The sequence below is a fragment of the Mixophyes fleayi genome, chromosome 1, assembly GCF_038048845.1.
Source record: "Mixophyes fleayi isolate aMixFle1 chromosome 1, aMixFle1.hap1, whole genome shotgun sequence".
In the NCBI taxonomy this organism is placed as follows: domain Eukaryota; kingdom Metazoa; phylum Chordata; class Amphibia; order Anura; family Limnodynastidae; genus Mixophyes; species Mixophyes fleayi.
Genome location: NC_134402.1, coordinates 165,260,105 through 165,281,178, shown reverse-complemented (window position 1 = coordinate 165,281,178; position 21,074 = coordinate 165,260,105). Strand labels below are relative to the sequence as shown.

The 21,074-nt window shown below is 40.4% G+C and overlaps 1 protein-coding gene across 1 annotated transcript in view; it reads left to right on the top strand.

Annotated features, from left to right (window-relative positions):
* CDS1 (CDP-diacylglycerol synthase 1) overlaps window positions 1-21,074 on the top strand; it is an 81,460-nt gene that overhangs the window by 8,511 nt on the left and 51,875 nt on the right. The window contains exon 2 of the mRNA XM_075203260.1: window positions 20,072-20,205. Within this exon, the coding sequence (XP_075059361.1) occupies window positions 20,072-20,205 (134 nt within the window). The remainder of the gene's footprint in view (window positions 1-20,071; window positions 20,206-21,074) is intronic.

Here is a 21,074-nt window from a genome sequence, read left to right as displayed (position 1 = left end):
GTAAATATTACCAGAGCAAGAGGTTTGAAATAAACACAGAATGACATTCACGTGCACAGCAGTGCTTTTTTAAAAAATGATTTATCCTATTTGTAGCTAGACATGTACCAAACATCACTTTCTTGGGAAATACAAGCTAAGCACCATATAAACAATGTACATGAATAGTATCAGGTTTCTGATGTATGGGATTTGTGTAGACTTCACACAGATAGTTACTTTAGTAGCTAAGAAGTATCTGACAATTGCAACAATCCACTTATTATCCATGTTCAGAATAATTTTTTTATAAATGTAAGTAAATTAAAATGGCCTTAAAAAAGTATTTTTATAGACTATTTTGTAAATATAACTCCTATCCTATTTCTAACTGAATGTTGATACATTGTGACAGAGTGTATCTACAACTTTTCCTTCTTCAGTTCCATCTTAAGTGGGCCAAGCAGAGTTAGCCTACTTCCCGTTGCCATCATCATTTCAGTGGTTTTCACTGACTTTCAAGAACAGCTATTGACCTTCATCAGTTCAAACTCCATGACATAGATTTTATGATGCACTTATAGGGACTGAGAGTAAATAGAGGACTGTTTAAACCTTGGGTGGTGAAAAAGAAGAATCTACAAGAACAGCAAGTGCTAGATATATCCTGCTAGAGAGTATATCCAGCAAATGAATAGAGAAAGGATAGGGGTTTTATTTGCAAAATAGTCAATTTCAGTTTATTTTGAACATATAACCCCAAAATATTATAGGCCATCTGTATTCCAAGTTTTACTTTACACAAATACCTCTGTCATTTAATCTCTTCTAAACTAATTAAGACTATATAAGTCGCTCTACTTTAATTGTATGCTCTTGTTTTAGAAGATGAACAGTGAATCCTGCGTAAATGACTCACGGCTATTGTTTTGGTGGTATTGCTGTTGAGGTCCATGGTTTCCTTGGCTTGTTAAATCCCGATTAAGATCCTTATGGCCTCTAGCTCCGAATAACTGGCACCTTTATATCTAGAATATTGTGTCTATCCTTGTCTTTAATATAAAATTAAATAAATTGCTAAAAATTAGCAAGACAAGACTTAATATATAATCTTTACTTGATAATGACAAAAAAAAAAAAAAGTTATGGATAAATAATAGAAAATATGTTTCGATTTTAAACCCACTAAATTAACTGTGGACAATGTTGAACCCCCGTCTAACACACTCATAGATTAATGGTGGTCTGGGGTAATTTTGGATATGAACATCAACCAAAAATATCTATCTGCCTATCCTTTTGTTTAGTTAATTAGAGAAGTAAAATGTTGCTGTTAGGCTATGTGCACATTTGGGTCTTGGGAGGAGATCCCTTCTAGCTTCATTGCCAAAGACCAAGATATGGCATTGTGCAATATAAATTATTGAGTAAAGTTCATTCTGTCTGCTTTATTGGCAGTCAAGATGTTCTGTTGAAATATACCTTGTGTGCTAAGGATATTCAAGATAAACAAGCATCTGACGTGTGAAAAGATGTTGAAAATGTGAAAGCAAAATGGATTTCTGGAGATGTATTTTTCATTATGGCCATGATTGCAATTAAATTTTAATAATTTATATTTGCAAAGCCATAGTGAATGTAGCACTTAATTATGGAAAATATGAAAGACTGTACATCATTGATGGGCACCAGAGAGCCTTTGGGCTGCCAGCTGAGCCTTTGGGCTGGTGAGCTTTTACTTATGGCCTCCAACTCCTTACAATTCTACGCATCCAATCTGTTAATAAATATGAGCTGGGGTCACAGGTAAAGTTTGACGTCTCGTACATCATAGTTTGATTGGAACAGCTGCTTCCACATCTTGTGGCCACAAACTGTAGGACCTCTAAGCATGATCAGAGGCAGTTGAAAAGGGAGTCCAGTGCAGTCAGCACCATGTAATGTTCCTCCTCCATCTGTAGGAAAGACTGTGACTCCTGACTGACTGAATTAAAGATAAGCATGTTTGGCCAGAGTGGTATTATTGAGCATTAATTTTAATAGTGAATGGTTACTGTTAATTACAGTGAGAGGTTGGTGGGGTCATGTAAGAAGGTCTGAGTGGCATATGGAGATACGTGAGTATTTTGAGTAACAAACATGGAAGTCTGAAGGGAATTTTGAAGTACATGTGTGATCTGAGGGCATGTGGGACATTTTGGGGTAAGTGGGAGGTCTGAGTGGCTTTTGGGAGTTTGTGGGGCATTTTTCAATAAGGGTTTGAGGGCATGTGGGGGTGCAGAGATAATTTTAGAGTTCTTTTGGGGTATATTTTTGCATTTTAGGGAGGAAAATGTATTTATTATGGGGCAGCAAGATGTGCAAGAGGGGAGAGGAAAACGAATGTCACAGGATGAGAGGAGGAGGTGTATAAGTGCGTGTACAACTATACTTCTTATTGAGATTTCCGGTAATTTGCAACCTTTTTGAAGGTAAGAGGGCCATACATGCTGCCCTTAAATTGTATCCGGTTGCTCATCACTTCTGTACACCATTACACCAGTCATTTGATGTGAATGAAATGTTCTGAAAGGGCTGTTTCTGTTACTGTGTTTTAAAGTGAAATTGAAGACCAGGCATAGTTCACTTGTGAATGATGTGTAGATCATTGATAATAAATGTCTGAACAGTCAGACTCTCTGGGAAAGTAAGAACTCTTGCAATCCCAGGCTGAGGTGAGCAGCAGCTAGTATGTTGCAATAAAGTTGCTTTAGAAAGATATTGCTCACTATTATATTGCTTAACATAACACTTCCTAGAGCTTGTCATGAATAGTAGCTCTTTGGGTTTGCTTTGACTTTGTTTAGAACCTAAAAAAAAAGCAACTAAAGAGAGATTTTTTTTATTTTGCTTTGTTGTTGTTTTTATCATTACATCACAGTTGAGACTTGTTTTTCTCTAAATTTATTCTTGTCTACTTTTGAGAAATCCTTTCAGGGAGATTGCGCAAGGAACACCTAGACGCAGCATGTAGTGCGTTGTGCCGCCCAAGGGGCATGTCTAGTACCACCCATAGGTGTATCTAGTGTCACCCAAGGGCTTGAACAGTACAACCAGGTGAAACATATAGGACGGAGGCAGCTCTCACACCTGCCCTCTCCCCCACATTCTCTCTCCCTTTTACCCACAGACCCTCTCACACCCCTCCTTTCCTCTTTCTCTGTCCCCTATTTAGCTCTTTCCCCCTTCCACTTTCTTGCACCAACCCCCAACCTCCCTTCACCCCCTACCGTTCCTCTCCACCCACTCTTTCTATCTCACTCCCTCTTTCTTTATCTCTCAGCCCCTCTCCCCCATTTGTCTGTCTCTGTCTCTCTCATCACCTCTTCTCCACTGACTATTATGTCAGCGTCCTGTGAACTGTAACAGCAGAGTGTGAGGGATGCCAGGAGTTTGCATTGTATCACGTGTGAGATATCACTGTTCCCTGTGAACGGCCAGATCGGTTAGTCTACCGTCCTGGAAATATGCGACATCTCTCAATATATTCCGGGAGTCTCCAGGACATTCCAAGAGAGTAGGCAACTATGCTGCAATGTTTCCTCTGAATAACTGGCTAGTGAGATTGTCCTGCACATAGAATGCAAGAGTACAATTTGCTGTAGAGCTATACTGTACACAGGATATTCCATTTATTAAATAAAGTGGCAACCATTTTCTTGTGGCTCAGCTCCTCCTGGCAAATAAAGTTAATTTACCAGGAGGTGTTCTAAAAGAAAATGGCCTCCACTCTCCAGCACATAGTTGTAGTCATTACTTATTTCTCTCCTAAGTGTGTCCTCTGTGTTGTGCGAAGAGTGATGAAATAAATAGTGTTATCACACTGTGCTCCGCCAACCAGTTCTCTGTTTTGGGTGTTTCCAATACTCTTTTGGGATACGGGAGAGCAACAACTATTTAGGGGCTCAACTTTTATAACTATAAGATGTGGTCTGGTTGCAAAATTTTATACTGGCTATATGGGAGCTGTACTTTATATTTTACAGCACTGAGGTCCTCCACCCGGTGTTATTATTCATACGTACATAAATTCTGTGCAAAACGGCATCTCATTCTAGATAACTCCTGCCCACTATTTGATTAGATGAAACTATGCCCCTTTTTAGCTCAGTGGGAGACACGGAGCAGCTGGTCACTCAGAAAGGGATGAGCATGGTTGGCAGCCCTCCAGCATGAGTTCTCCCTTTACAGCCCTCGCACAGATCTGAGTTGTGTACCCATATTTTAACTCCATGCATGGCTGGTTTACTGCTCTGTTTCGTTACAGAATAGATCATGCAGGTCATCTGTAGTCTCTTAAATACATAAGGTATATTCGCTGTGTTAGAGGTCCACTCTGTTCCCTCTCTACAGACGGAGTTTACAGAGATTATCCACCTTCCCTGAACCCTATGCAATGTCTCTACCATATAGCCGTAAAATGTATATCCTACACTGTTACCTTCAATAAAAACATAGTGGAGACCGTCAGCCTAAGATATTTTTAAATTCCATAGTCATTGTGTACTGAGGGTCAGAAAGTATTTTTTTGTTTTTGTTTTTTTGCTTATACCATCATCGTAAACCTGTGGCTTCATTCCAAGAATCTGCAGCTCAGTGGCTATCCCACCTCTAGCCAGAAAAAACACAGTGTTCTGGAGCTCCCATGGTGCTTCTAGTTTGACTTCTGCCAGTTAATGTGAAACGCTTTTTTCCTGACACTCTGAAGCGCTTCAAAATATATCTACATCAGTCAACATCTTGTTATACAGGGCAAACCAAGTGCATTTATGTCATTTGACCCAAGGAAGAATAATGAACATTTATGAAAATGTAGAGTATGTATGACTAATAGTACTGTTACTGGGTACTCTGGATTTAGAATGGGCATGCTGAAACATGTAGTTTAAACATACAAAACACGTCAAGGTCACTTTCAGACCGCAAAAGTTATGTATTTACCATGCTTTTTTTATGTGTACAAGTGCCCACTTGGAAAATCAATCTGCGCATAACTTTCCGGGTTTGTAGCAGGGGCAAACCCAGGATTTTTAAAGAGGGAAGGTTCCAAATTTTTCCAAAAATACTGAGGTGGCTTTGACTGTGCATGTGTCTATGTATGTGCAGAAAGGAGACCAACTAACTTCATATTAAGGTATAGGTATTTGAATACAATGTTATCACAGTCCCTGTTAGTGTAATGGTCAAGCGTCCAAATACTTTTGTCCATATAGTGTGTATGTATATGTGTGAGAGTGTGTGTGTGTGTATATATGTATCTACTATATAAAGGCCTAGTGGCGTGTGTGAAAAAAAAAAAAACCAAGCTGCAGCGCCACCCGCTGGGCAGAGTTATACACTGACCTATATATTTCTTAAAGGAGAAGTGACAGTTGGGAGTGGTTGGTGGTTGCTGGGGGTGACCGTGGGGAGTTTGTAACACCTTAAGTAGCTTGATGAAGGATGTGGCGATGAAGATGAAGGATGAGGTGATGGAGAAAAATGATGAGGTGGTGACATGTGGACAAAACCACGTTAAAAAAGGGCGCTTGCGTCGGGAAGTAACGCTCTTCCCCTGAGGAGGCCTGGGCTAGGCCCAAATGCATGACAAGAACCTTTTTAACACCTTAAGTAGCTTGATTTGACTAGAATGCATGAGTATCATGCACGGGTTAACTTGTGTGTGTGTGTGTGTGTGTGTGTGTGTGTGTGTGTGTGTGTGTGTATGTATATATATATATATATATATATATATATATATATATATATATATATATATATATATATATTTACATATATTAATAAAACCTGGTCTCCAAAGGTACAACTCACCTATGGAGTCTTACCTTGGATCATGGGAGCAGCTGCAGCGGTTGGGCATGCAGCTTCATTTCAGTCACCTTGGTGTCTATCGCAGCTACACAGGGGTGGATCTAGACTTTTCTTTAGGGGAGATGGCGGTTTATCGAATAATCCCAACTCCACCCCTTCTCCAGTCCTGAGTAATCCTCCTCTGCAGTCCCGACTCTTGTAGACCCTGTTCCCTACAAAACTATGGGGGAGATTCAGTTCGTGCCTATGGCTGGTTATTACAGCAGGAATATTTGCTAATCTTTCTGCACACCTCTATGGGGTGCGAAAAAAATAAAATAAGTGGAGATTCCTGTAAATTCTCTGACGAATTGAATCTCCCCTATGTGTCTCACAAATTAATATATTTTAGGATACAAGTTGGTCAGGTTTGTTGTTTGCTCTATTTTAAGTAAAACACTATATAGCTATAAAATCACAACATTAAGAGCAACAAATAACAGATATGCTTGCCCATTCATCACACTGTGCACCTCTGCACAATATGCCCCTTATTACACAATATGGCCCTCATTACACACTGTCCTCCTCTTTGCACAATATGCCCCTCATTACACTGTTTCCCTCATTGCACAATTCTTTAGTTACCTTCCTTTGTCTTGTCTGCAGTTCCTCTCAGTGCTCCGCACTGACAGTGTCGGGATGTGATGATGATGATGATGTCACGCCTGACAGTCAGTGAGGAGGAGGGAGGAGAGTATAGGGAGTGAGGCACTGTGCTAGGGGGAGGGGCAACCGCCCCAAATCCACTCCTGCATCCACATGAATGAGAAGCGAAGCAGCCACTCCTGTTTCTCTGAGAACCCGTACTGCACCCAGCGCTGTACTTACTGTTAAATATTAAGATGAAGTTTCAGGTAATGGAGAGGGGGGTTTCCGGCAACTGAAGACCCCCCTGAGTGCTTGTCTGTGTAGATAAACCTGAAAATGCTGTAAAGAGGGAAACGCCACTTCCAGATCTAACTTACTAACACTTTATGACCATTCACTGGATTCATGTAAACTGTTTTCCCTCCTGTTTGGTTTAGTTTAATTAATGGCTTCAATTAATGCCTAAAGTGAGGGGGCATCTGGATTGTATTTAATACCCATATCACTTTGCTGTGCTTGAATATTTTAAATATATTGGTCAAAATACAACTATAAATGTGCTTACCCACAGAAGAGCCATATCGAATATGACCTGATCTCCAGCATTTGTGAGATGGTAAGAAGTCAAATACTTTTGCAGGGAGAAAAGGCTGTTTTAAAACAGCTTGTGCCCTGTTATTTTCCACTTTTACAGTTTATAATTTACCTTTACTGTCTGTAAGTTACATCATACACAGCCAGTCTCAGCTTGGCTTTAGAGTGACTTGTGGTGATGAACACAGCATTTTTTCAATTTCATAACTATAATCTATATCTGTGGAGGCATATAGTATCAGTATGGAACATGCAATCTAGTTGTGTATAGTGAACAAACTAAAATATAGATCATGTATAAGTAAGCTAAGTAAGCATCTGCTAATGTGTGTAAATGTTTAAGAAAGTTCCCTTTAACTGTCCTCATCATTTATTTATATAGCGCCACTAATTCCGCAGCATTGTACAGAGAACTCATTCACATCAGTCCCTGCCTCATTGGAGCTTGCAGTCTAAATTCCCTAACATACACACACGTAAATTTTGATAGCAACCAACTGTATACCTAGTGTCTGCTAAATTCTGTAATTGTATAATATATATATACCCATTTTAATATTGTATTGCTTGCAAATGTACATCTTTTAATGTGTCATTGTACCCTTGGTGGAAATCTCATCCATATACTATTCTGGTAGAGAATAGAATATGAATGAGATTGCAGCACAGTTCTGTAAGTAGATTAGAAAGTGTTTTTACTTCATTGGATGGGTCATTTTTTCATAGTTCGTTTTTATATTATTATGATTCCCATCTGGGCACTCAAAAACGTAGCTGTGCGTTTGGTGAACTAAGAGCAGACAATATATTATATTGTCATATACTGTACATATCACAGTTCAAGTTTTTTTAGCTGTTAAGTGGTTTAACAAGGCTGGATTGGTTGGATCTTCTGCCAGAGTAGTCTTGTTTGAACACATGGATTTGTGCCCTAGGTAAACAAAGGAGTGGAAACATGGAATGAATAACCCACTTTAGCGTCCTATATCACTACGTATCACAGTAGAGTTAATGCTTTCTCACTTTGAACTTTAGATTGTTTGCCAATAAACTTATTTTTTTTTTATCAGTGTAGATGTAATAATGTACATGTTATTTGCAAGTACATGAAATGTTAGCTTGAACTATTCACTGAATCAGCCATTATTATGATTTTTTTTAATTTTATCAGTGACCATTAGTTTTATCAAGATTGAATGTTCAGTGGAGGGTAAGGTAAACAAACCAAAATACATTTTTAGTCTGGGGCCTATTGTTTTTAAAGTTTTCTTTTTTTAATTGCATTGAAACTAAGTTGAAGCCTGAGGATAATGCTAGAACCAGTCTGCAACCTGTCAAACCATTAGAACCTTCAGCTACTAACCAACTATTAGATGTCTGAAAGAGCAACAGACAGGCATGTGTTCTGTAAAATGTAATCATACATGCACCCTTTCCTTTCACATACACTAACCTTATCACCTGTGCAATGTGTAGTGTTCATTGCGGGCCATGGATTTGTAAATGAGAATAGTATTTTATTACTTATGTCAGGGAAGTGGTGGTGATAGCTCCTCAACAGTGGGTTATTAATAGAGGCTGATTAGTTATCTATTGTCCACATTATTAAAGGACAGGAGATTGATTACTCTGAAGTAAAGCATATAACCTGTGAGTTGGGACTCAAATTAACATTGTGAAAATGTATTGGGTGGGTGACAATGTCCCTTCCTTTTTCTTATTGTGAACTGCCAAGCACTTATCCGATTTAACTAGAAATTTGTACTCCACCAGATTTCCTATTTATTTTGTCGTCTTTTTTTTTTTTAACTAATATAAACACATTAGATATAATAAAGTGTTACCAGCAGTAAGTTGATTAAATGGTAGTATTTAGAAACTGAAAAATTGTAATGTAGTGCTGAGTCAGATGTAGTTTGGGTAACATATTTGACAGTGATAGAAAGAATGTGCTATTAAACTGTAAAATGAAAAATCAATTTTGAAGAACCCATACCTTAAACATTTAATGGTTGTGAGTAAAGTGGGTTTTCTAAATAACTTCATGTAACCCCAGCTCTACAGCTCAGGTGTCACAAATCGGGATCTTAGCCACACTTCTCTCCAGAGGATAGTTCTTGGCTCCAGTGTTCCTGACTGCATTACAAGTGCAGTGTTCCTGACTGCATTACAAGTGCAGTAATCCTGTCTGCACTCCTAAGTGCAGTGTTCCTGACTGCATTACAAGTGCAGTGTTCCTGACTGCATTACAAGTGCAGTGTTCCTGACTGCATTACAAGTGCAGTGTTCCTGACTGCATTACAAGTGCAGTGTTCCTGACTGCATTACAAGTGCAGTGTTCCTGACTGCATTACAAGTGCAGTGTTCCTGACTGCATTACAAGTGCAGTGTTCCTGACTGCATTACAAGTGCAGTGTTCCTGACTGCATTACAAGTGCAGTGTTCCTGACTGCATTACAAGTGCAGTGTTCCTGACTGCATTACAAGTGCAGTGTTCCTGACTGCATTACAAGTGCAGTGTTCCTGACTGCATTACAAGTGCAGTGTTCCTGACTGCATTACAAGTGCAGTGTTCCTGACTGCATTACAAGTGCAGTGTTCCTGACTGCATTACAAGTGCAGTGTTCCTGACTGCATTACAAGTGCAGTGTTCCTGTCTACATTTCCAGACTGCTAATTCCCCTGCTATATTCTACAATCAGCACGAACATGAGCAAGAAGTTCATCCAGGCTGCTAAGTTCTGTTTCACTCCTGCTCCAGCTAGTCCCAAGGGTCCCGAATCGGATCAAGAAATTCAGACGACCGTGACATCAGGCCCCTGTTGCCAACACTTCATTACAACAGTTAACAAATAGGACTGCTGCTTGATGGGCTATTTACTTGACGTACAGTATTTGTGTCTGGGTGTAACTATAAAATACTTGGTCAGAGCACTTTTACTGGCCCGTTCACCCAAGCTACACTAGACACACACTTATTTTAGAGCTTTAGACTTAAAAATACAATTTAATGTACCCATATTCTGCAGCTTCAGGGTGGCTTGGGGCTTACATTCAATTTTATGTCCATGGTATATTTAGTTCAAGTCACCGTGCCGTGAACAACTATGCTAAGAGACTGTGTTCTGTAGCAAACAAGATGTCCATAAACACTGAAAATTTCCCAATACTTGATGGACCATATTTGCAGTGTTATCACACGTTTTTTTCTACTGGATAGGTCCAAATAATATAAACAAAAAGATCATCATTGTTTATATATAAGATGACATACTGTACAATTGTTACAAGGGGTAAGATAAAAATACATAGAAACAAATCATACAAAAGGAAATTATGCATAAAAACAACTAGGACAAGAAAAACATGTTGTTCATAAAGTAGGAACTGGGCGAGACCTGGACATTGCAATCTTGCAGGGCGAGTGGTGGATGTTGAAGCATGAGGATTGGTGGAACTGGGAGTGAAGATTATGGATGAGAGCTGTTATTAACAGTTTGAGTAGTATCAGGTGGGTTTGGGATATGCTAATCCCAGGCTTTGAACGGGATCCTTGATTGAGGCCTAGGTGGAGCAAAAGCTTACATTGTATCACCAAACTGAGCCCTCTTTGTCCTTATGGTTGAGCAAAAAGCTTTGTCAAGGGGGATGCAGGCAACAAGGAACCGAGCAGGGACATCACTGGAGGAGTACCAGTGAAAGCACATCAGGGACATGCTCAGGACAACAGGAGCACGTGACTGTGGCATGCAAGAACCAGGGCCCTATAGGTTCACAGCCACACGATGAAGCAGCCACACGGAGGTAGGTGTGGGTATGGGGTCCTAATCGCTGTTTGCCACCAGCAGGATAAATCACAGGTAGTAGCTGTTAGTAAAGCATACAGTATACCAAACTGAGGAAGAAGAATGATTTATAAACATACCGGGTTCTAGTTGTGCTGAGGAGAAAGTAAGGTTAAAGTGAGAAGTTTCTAACCTTTTGTCGAACAGCACGACTTTTACTGCTCCTGCCAGTGGATGTTAGGACTCTGTAGCAGGAAGATGTTTCTATTTGCATTTCTATACTCCTGTGTGAAGTGTAGGTCTTCTTTTAATTAGGAGTAGAACTGAGTGATTGAGTTACAACACAACAATCCCCCTTTCCCCGTACTAGGTTTTTCTGCACTAATGCAATATTCTGTGAATTTTTACCTGTGGACCCCATAGTAACCACATGGGCTGCTATGCTGGTAATTATGCCACTGTATTTGTTGTGCTTTCACTAGCCCGTGTTCTTGTTCATGGGCTAGTGTGTCCCACTTTGGTGCATTACGAGGCTCTCCAAAGAGAGATTCGGTGCTACCCAGACCAAAACATGGTTCCTTACAGAGAGTTCACAGAACCGAGCATGCTTGCAACCTTTGAGAAAAAATATCTTATAAAAAATATCTTTCAAAAGTAGTGAAATCACATTAATGAGTAAGTAAATTAACTGAGAAGGGGTGAGTGCACCACAGGTAAGTAAGTAATTCCAGAACTGCGGAGGTCCCATGTGAAGGTGCTCATAGTTTAACTAGTTGAGGAAAGGAAGAATTTTGTCCAAATGTAGTAAGCAGACTGGATTCCTTTTTCTAAACAGGATTGGAACTTAAGATTCAGTTTTTAATTAAAATGCATATTGTTTTCTTTTATTTACAGGTGATTGTTAGATAGTTATAGTGTTCAAAGCTATATAGTTATATTTGTTTCATCAATGGTGATTACACTGTGCTGTTAATATAGAGGAGACATCTACCTCTTAATTTTCCTCTACTAACTCCAGGAATATAATTTAGAATACAGCTCATAAAATTAAAATACAAGTACTCTTCAGGTCTTAAGGCAGGGATTCCCAAACCCAGTCCTCAGGGCTCCCTAACAGTGCAGGTTTTCCATATCTCCTTGCTGGAGCACAGGTGTATTCATTACTGACTGACACATTGTAACAGATCCACAGGTGGTCCTAATTATGTCACATGTGATCCGGAAAACCTGCACTGTTAGGGAGCCCTGAGGACTGAGTTTGGGAAACTCTGTCTTAAGGCAAGGAATAACCATAACACTGATCTGTAGTCTATTATCTTGAGTACCCAGTCATGTGGTAGCATTTTATGTGCTATAGTATCAAATTTGATATTTACACATGACACACAAGAAGCTAAACTTGATATTTTAATGCCAGCTAAACTGAAGCTCTTTTCAAGTTTTACTAAGACTGTGCTTATGATTTGGCAGTGTTATTTTACATATGTCTTCAGTTTATTGTTAAACTGTACCCACAGTATAAAAGGGATATCTCTCTATATAGAATCACCATGCACTGTCTTGTGTCCTACCAGCCTGGGGTCAAAGCACCAATATACTCGTCCATCTGTTGTAGATTTCTTTTTGATTCTGTTGTCAAAATAAAGGAACAGTATTCGTGTACAAAACCTCTGTTTCTAGCTGAATTTAGTGTAGTACAGTCATATTATTTCAGTAGATTATGACAAAAACCAAAGGACGTTTCTATTTTTTTTCTGTGAATGGAATGGTAGACATGTTCATCTTGATGGTCAGTGAAGTTATGCTGTGTCTAACCATGCTGGATACATGAACTTTACACTAGAAATGAGTGAATCATTTTATAAACAATGAGATCATTTGCTAAACACCCATATGGATCTTCTCTGATTGTCCTTGATTGATCTAATTGAGCATGATTTGTCCTCTGCAAATAACTATGCTACAACTCTGTCTTTACTGTGTAGCAATTTAATTTTACGTAATTTTTTTAAAGTAACAGTTATCTAGAACACTAGATTAATCATGTAACCGTTATTCATGTGCTTATATGTTCCCTCCAAGTCGAGTTCTGTTGTAATTCAATTAGCAAATTATGTAATGTCTAAAAAAGTTTTCTGCAGAGTTTTTTTCCGAATCTGAGATTTGTGAAGTATCAAATGCTAATAGCAAATATTTCGTATTAAGCCGTCCTGTCTTCAGCATATACTGTATGTCCTAAGTTGAAACCTTTGCCATGTATTCTTCCTGCTACTGCCTTCCTAATTATGCTGCAAAAACATGAATCTTGTGATCAAATAATTGTAATAACGTGATTCAATGGAAGTTAAGACTTCAAAGTGGCATTCTCGCAAACATACACACACACACACACACACACACTGCATCCTGAGGACCCATGTCTGGAACATGGCGTATAGGGACACCCCTTTCCTAATGCCCTGTCGACAGAACAATCATGGGGTAGGAGCGGTTTGTCACCAGAGTTACCACATGAGATTTGCACTTTGACTTTGCATAAAGTACTGACACGGACTGCAAGATGGGGGAAGTTTCATGTATTTTGACTGTCTGAGGACATCCACATTCCCTCATACATAAATGAGTAAACAATAACAATGGTAAGGAAAGTTTTGTGTATCCTGGCCGCCTGAGGACATCCGCATGCCCGCTTACACCAACACCTAGCCATTGAGGCTACAGTCCTGTTCAACCACTTTGCATCATTTCAACAAGTTTGATCCCTCTTTAAAGCTGTTATATGGTTCTTTATGTAGAATTTCAAGATCCGCTCTTTGAGTATGGATGGTTCAGCCATGAGGACACGCAACTCAGCCTCGCTTTCCGGGCACCCGGCATGTCTGTATAAACCTCATCAGGTGTTTCTCCACAGTCTGGACCTCCTCGCTGTCCCAGGATTTCCTCCATACTTCTTTGCAAACGGAAAGGAAGTAGAGTGGTCCATTATGGCTCCGTAAAATACAGAGAAGGCAAAGTTCTTCTGCCTAGCAGAACTGTGTGCTACACCTACCTGTGGAAGCCATGGCTGGGCACTGGTCCCGTATTGACAGATCCATACACCACCTCTCTTGTGACGTAGAAGTGTCAACTAAAGGCTTGGCCGCTTGTCCCTCTCACGGTGTATTGCTCATCATCTGACCTGTCACTCTGTAGCTGGACCGTTTCTGAAAAGAAACAGATATGTAAATGACCGAGATAAAAGTCAAAAGCATACATCAGACACTAGATTTTCCACTTACCGTCCAGATCTATGTGCATCTCGTCCAAATTCTTGCTTTTGAATCCGGCCAGTTTGCCACTCCCGACAGCCATTAACAGTTTGCTGATCTTGGCAAGTTGGAGGGTACCTAATGGGAGGCGGTAATACTGCCGGTGCACCCTGATGTCGTGCCCAAGGAAGTCTGCCAACTGATCTAGTTCTGTGTTGTTTAGGTTGAGGACCTTGGAGAGAGTGGCAATGTGCTTTTGAAGCTTCGGGGAAGGCAGCGTGTGGGGATGCTTGGCCCCACTCTCGGGCAAACAGTGATATGCAATTGGAGCCTCTGAAGTGTAACAAGGCAGCTGGTCTGGCGAACATGTAGACATTTTGGCTATCCACTCCACATTTGTCACGCTTTACTGTGAGAAGTTCCATTGCAGCTTGCATGGCTGGTGTCAGCAGGATGGGGACTTTTCTCCCTCGTTTTACTCGGATATCAATGCGAGTGAAGTTCTGGTAGAGCTTCCTCTCAACCTCGGAAAATGCTAGGAACACATCTTCGTGGAGATCCGCGATATCTCTTGAGAAGAAGGTAGTCAGTAGAGATGCTCACTGACCCCCGTGTTTTTTTTTTTTGTTTTTGTTTTTGGATCTGGATTACCTTCGTGTTTTGGTTTTGGTTTTGTTTTGTTTTGCTATTTTGATTAAAAATCAATGTTTTTGGGCCTAAAATAACCAAATTTAGTGCTCCACCTGTTTGTAGGATAAGTAATGTAAAGCGAATAAATTATCCAAAAAAACGTTTCATTCCTGGTAGGCTTTCATTAAGTCTACACACAAACCAGATTGTCTTCCTCTCCATATATGAATGTTGGCAATGCAGCCATCGTCTTTGGATGTATATTACACCCTACACTTATACTTAAATATGTAAAGAAATGGACAAAGGCAGTTTGGTTTCTGTCTCTCTAGGCCCCCCTCCACTTGTATAAAATACCAAAAAATTCAGCCTTTATAGAATGTACAGTATTAATTGAAATGGAGAAAGCCAATTTAGTTTCTGTCTCTCTAGGCCCCCCTCCACTTGTACAAAATACCAAAAAATTCAGCCTTTATAGAATGTACAATATTAATTAAAATGGAGAAAGCCAGTTTGGTTTCTGTCTCTCTAGGCCCCCCTCCACTTGTATAAAATACCCAAAAATTCAGCCGTTATAGACTGTGCAATATTAATTGAAATGGACAAAGACAGTTTGTGGTCACTCTGTGTATGACACTCTACCCTTAAGGAGAAATTGCCCAAACAGCAGCCTTTCAAGACGGTACGTGATATGGAAATGCCCCAAGTCCCTTTCCTCTTTGGGGGTAGATTGCACCCTACACTTACATAGAAAGTTTTAAAAAGATGTTATCGTCATCATCTTCAGCTTCATCCTCACCCTCATCAGTGTGTACGTCATCATCACAGACTATGAATTCATCGCCGCTTGAATCCGCCATTAGAGAACAGTCAGTGCTTGGATGTCTTTGATGGAGAAGGCCTTCCTCGTAGAAGATGTAGTTCATTTTTATAAACATCATTTTCTCCACATTTTTGGGAACTATCCTTCTACGGCGATCACTGACTAAGTTCCCTGCTGTGCTGAACACTCGTTCAGAGTACACACTGGAGGGTGGGCAGCTTAAGTATTGCAAAGCAAGTTTGTACATGGGTTTCCAATTGGCCTGCTTTTCTTCCCAGTAAGGAAAGGGACTGTCTGACATTTCCATATCAATTACCTCCACCATCCTTTGCATGTTAATACTCATATTGGATGGAGTTATGGACAAGGTCACACATTTTTTTTGAAAAATCCTTCAAACCAGCCCAGATGTTAAACTGTTTTGGTCTGCCCTCTGCGTCCTCCCTGCTTTTTTTGGGAAAATTCAATTTTTTACGAGCAGCAGCTGCTTGAGAAACTGAAGGAGGACATGTCGTCAAGCCAAGGCTCAGTTCAGCAGACAACATGCTGAGCAATAGCTCCTTGCAAAAGTTCACATCTCGTTCATTTTGAAGCAAAGACTCAATGTAGGTCTTAAACCTTGGATCAAGCACAGTGGCCAAAACGTACTGATCCGATTTCAAGATTTTAATAACTCGAGGATCATTGTGAAGCGAATTAAGTACTTGATCGACAAGGCCAACATACTTTGCGGAATTGCTTGCTTTCATCTCCTCCCTCACTTTCTCAAGCTGCTTTTCCAATAGTCTAATTAAAGGAATGACTTGGCTCAAACTAGCAGAATCTGCACTCTCTTCACACGTCACAACTTCAAATGGTTTTAGCACCTTGCACAGCTCTGAAAGGATTCCCCACTGTGCAAGACTGAAATACATGCCCCCTCCTTTCCCAATGTTATGGCTTGTAAAATGCGCTTGGATGGCTTTGCGCTGTTCCTCCATCCTGTGCAGCATGTACAGGGTGGAATTACGCCTAGTTACCACCTCCTGCTTAAATTGGTGACAAGGCAAGTTAAACTGCTCTTGGAGCTGCTGCAATCTCCTACATGCTGTGGCAGAATGCCTGAAATGGCCTGAAATCTTACGGGCCACCGAAAGCATCTCCTGCACCTCACGGTTATTTCGTAGGAAGCTCTGCACCACCAAGTTGATGGTGTGAGCAAAACAGGGAATGTGCTGGAAATCACCCAGCTGTAATGCTCGCACTATATTGTTGGCGTTATCAGAAATTACATATCCTGGGGAGAGTCCAAGTGGTATAAGCCATGTATCAATCATCTCTTAGTTTGCGTAACAAATTGTCAGCTGTATGCCTGTTAGTGAAGCCGGTGATGCAAAGAGTGGCCTGCCTGTGATAAATGTTACGTAGTGGTGTACATGCTGCTGCTGTGCCTGCTGGTGAAGGTGACTGACCAACCCAGTGGGCTGTCACAGTCATATAGTCTTTGGTTTGACCACTTCCACTTATCCACATATCTGTGGTTAAGTGAACAGTGGACAGAATGGCATTTTTCAGCGCAATCTCTACATTTGTACACACTTTTTGGTATAGTTGTGGAATAGCTTTACAGGAAAAATGGTGTCGCAATGGAATTCTGTAATGCGTACACAAAACCTCAATTAACAGTAAACTTTTATTGTGGATATGGGACGCCGATCTAACACTAACATGGCAGCCATGGCGTCTGTGATTCCCTTGGCAACTGGGTGACTGCTGTCATATTTGCTTCCCCTAGCAAATGATTGTTTCACAGTTAATTGTTGAAATGTAGGACTGCTCTTTTTCTTGGCCTTCCTCTGGGCTGACGATTCACCCCCAGCAGCAGCAACAGCAGCAGCAGTGCGACTAACGCTTTCTTCAGAGGAATCAATAAGAGTGCCGGAGTCATCCAGCCTTAATAATTGGGATGCAGGGCTAACTCCGAGCGCTACTGAGGATATTGATCAGGATGGTGTGGTGGGTGTATTTTGTAGCCGTCGGGATGTCGGTGAGCGGAGGGTCCTAACTGATGATGGAGTGCTTGTAATTTTTTTGGAAGAACTTTTAGCATTTCCCAACACTTTGCCATGAACTCTCGTCAAATGGCGTAACATAGACGAGGTTCCAAGATGGTTAAGGTCCCTCCCTCGACTGACTGTGGCTTGATATACACTACAAATGGCTATACAGTTGTTGTCTGGATTGGGGTAGAAATAATTCCACACATAAGAAGTGGATTTTTTGGTTTTATGGCCTGGCATGACAATGGCCTTTTTCTTGTCACGTGCCAGAATTGCTGCCACTGGTGCAGGACTGACACAAACAATCTCATCCTCATCAACATCCTCATTAGCGCCCTCGTCGCCTACACAAATCTCCCCCTCATCCTCTTCTACTTCCATAGTGGCATCCTCAATTTGTGTATCACCGGCTACACTCGTGCTGTTCAGGCACACATCAGCAGAACTGCTGAAAGGGTCACTCTTTATGGGTACACTAACAGGATGCTCACGATTAGACATCCCACTGTTGGATGGACTCTCCACAGGGATTGGTGTCATTTGTGATTCAGAGCAAACATTATCCTCTAATGCCTTACTGTTATTTTGCAGCTCGGCTTTGACGCGTAACAGTAGTTGTGCACCATTTGTAGGCTCTGTAACATTTTTGGATCTGCCACTAATAGAGAAAGGTGAAGGCCTCATTCTCTCTTTGCCACTGCGTGTGTAGAATGGCATGTTGGCAATTTTTTTTATATCGGCACTTAACTTTTCCTCAGTTACACTTCTTTTTCGCTTCAACACAGTAAAAATTTTTGGGGGGGGGTGTGTTTCTTTGACTGATTTCAAAACACTGTGTAGTTTGACATCGCCTTGCCCAGATGACGTACTGGGAACACTACCATTAGGACTGGTGACAGAACCTGGTTGCTCATTCTGCTCATATGTGGACTGCTTTGAATCCATTCTGAGCCCAACGCACTTGTAGTGCTACAAATTGTTTTAGATACTGCTGACAAATATGACTTTTGACAGCCAGAAATATTAATGCAAAAGAATGGGGGACACCCCAAAAGTACTTAGGAGTGCTAAATAATATATTTTTAAATCTGCTGACAGATAGTACCTTTGACAGCCAGAAATATTAGTGCAAAACAATGGGGATCACCCAAAAAGCACTTGGGAGTGCCAAATATTGAAAAAAAACAAAAACTCCTCTATCCTCCTCTCTTCTCTATCGATTGTTATCAGAATTGGAATCAGAATTGTATTGTCTGTCCCTGCTCTAATCAGCCTGTGACTACACCCTGCTCTCTCCCTCTGTCAAATGGCAATGGATTGCTGTGGAGGCAGGTATTTATAATTTTCAAGTATCGCGAGAACCGAGCCCCGAGATTCGACGACGTCACGATGACTTTCGGCCTCGATTTGGATTCCGAGCGGGCGGGAGAGTACTGAGCCTGCTCGATTCAGTACTCGGATAGGCAAAGTTCAGGTGGGTTCGGTTCTCGGGGAACCGAGCCCGCCCATCTCTAGTTGTCAGCAACATTTTTGAAACTTCCCCTTTCCTTCTTCGATTGAACAAGATCACCTGTGCTAGGGTGCAGTCACTTCCGTTTCCTGCTCCTGCTATACGTTCGGACGAAGTACTGGCCTATAGCGGTGGGAGGCGCACACACACTTTCTCCCCTCCCCATCGGACACACGCACACTTTTGTTCTGACAAATGTCACTCTGGACAGTCCCGATTTTTATGCTGAGCATATCAGCAAGGTCTCCTGCATTGATTAGCCTTGAGAAGCTTTGTGGGGACCTCAAATTTTGTCCCCACAGTGTTGGTGTGTAAACAAGTCAATGTCCCCATAGGCATATGAATGCAAGTGCACGCGTGCGCACACACACTCCACTCTTTCAGCACGGAAACCATATTTATGCATATTTGAAGACCAATATATTGTAAACTCTGCAGTAATATAAGCTCTATAATAGAACTAACAACTTATAATTTTATAATATTGGACTTGCCTCATTTAGCGCCTGTAACATACAAGGAGTATTGGTAGGAACCAAACTGCTCTTATTACAATTAGCTATGGATAGATGGGTTGGGTGCTGGGCCAGAAAGAAGGCGGTCATCACCTTTAAAATATAAACAATATAAAGGGGGTGGTCCGCACACCCTAATTCCAAATATATTATAGGTGCTACACTGCTGTGACTGAAAGTACATATATATAAAATTGTTACTGGAGTAGGGGAGAAAAAATTTAAAACAAAAGCAATCTAAGGTTTTTCATAGAAATTATTATTATTAGTAGTAGTAGTATTTTTCCCAATACATGCAAATTTTCAGTGAGAATTTCTATCAAGGTAAGCCAAGATGAGCCTGCATTCATATGATATAGACTTAGTTTCATTAATTTTAATTGTGACCATTTTTGCTTAAACATGCTGCAAACTCGAGTTGTATTGTCATTTAGATACACATTTATACATTTAATTTATATATCACAGGAAACAGGAACTGAAGAGAAGTATGTGGAAGCAGATGGCGACACTGTATTCGATGCCGATATTACTGATGTTCCAACTTCTACTGACAGCACACCAAAGGTCCTCGACAATGCTTTATCTGGCTTGTCTTCCAGGTAATGTCTTTCTCTCAGAAATCAGTCCACTAGTCGAAATACACAATACATCCCAGAATGGGCCCCAAGGTAAAATTACTTTGTGATTTTGCTACCAAAATATATAGCATCTTCCTTGTCGATGGTACAGTCATTGCTTAGACACAATTGGATGCAATTCATGCTTGCCCTTTGTTCCACTTTTGCATCCTACATTATTATGTTGAAAGCTTTGTTTCTGTCATGACTTTATTTTCTGTATTGGAATGTCATATATTATAGTTCTATGTATGGCTATGTCATAGCATGTGCTGCTCTTTCTAATGTTACAAACAGGTAAATGCAAAATGACTTCAAACCAATATTTAATTTGAAAATCATGTTATATTAATATAGAGAAGTATGTAGTGCAGAATATTGAATACCCTGTTTATTTTGTGTACAAAGATAGAGCTTATACATAAATATACATCTTTTAAGGAACACTTTCTTGTGAAAGCTTTTATATTAAACCACATGTTCAGAAATCTCACACCCTTGTTGCTTTTCTTCTATTACTTGTCACTTAATTTGGTTTTAATATCATTTTTGTTAATCCATAGCCTGAGATCTGGGATAGCTTATTTTCTAATGTCAGACTAATGTTGTTGATTCTTGTTCTAACATTGAAAATTCAAATGACTATAACACTGTATTTCAACTATAAAGGTTTAAACATTTTTAGTCCTATGGGAGAAATGTCTTAAAACAGCAGCAATGGATAAAGGTGGGATATATCTTTAACCACATTACAAGTCTTCCCTTGTTTCCCAGTGCAGAATGGGTTGGGTACTAAATGGAAACACTGTAAATGTCAGCAGTTAACCTGTTGACATAAAAATGTCAGCAGG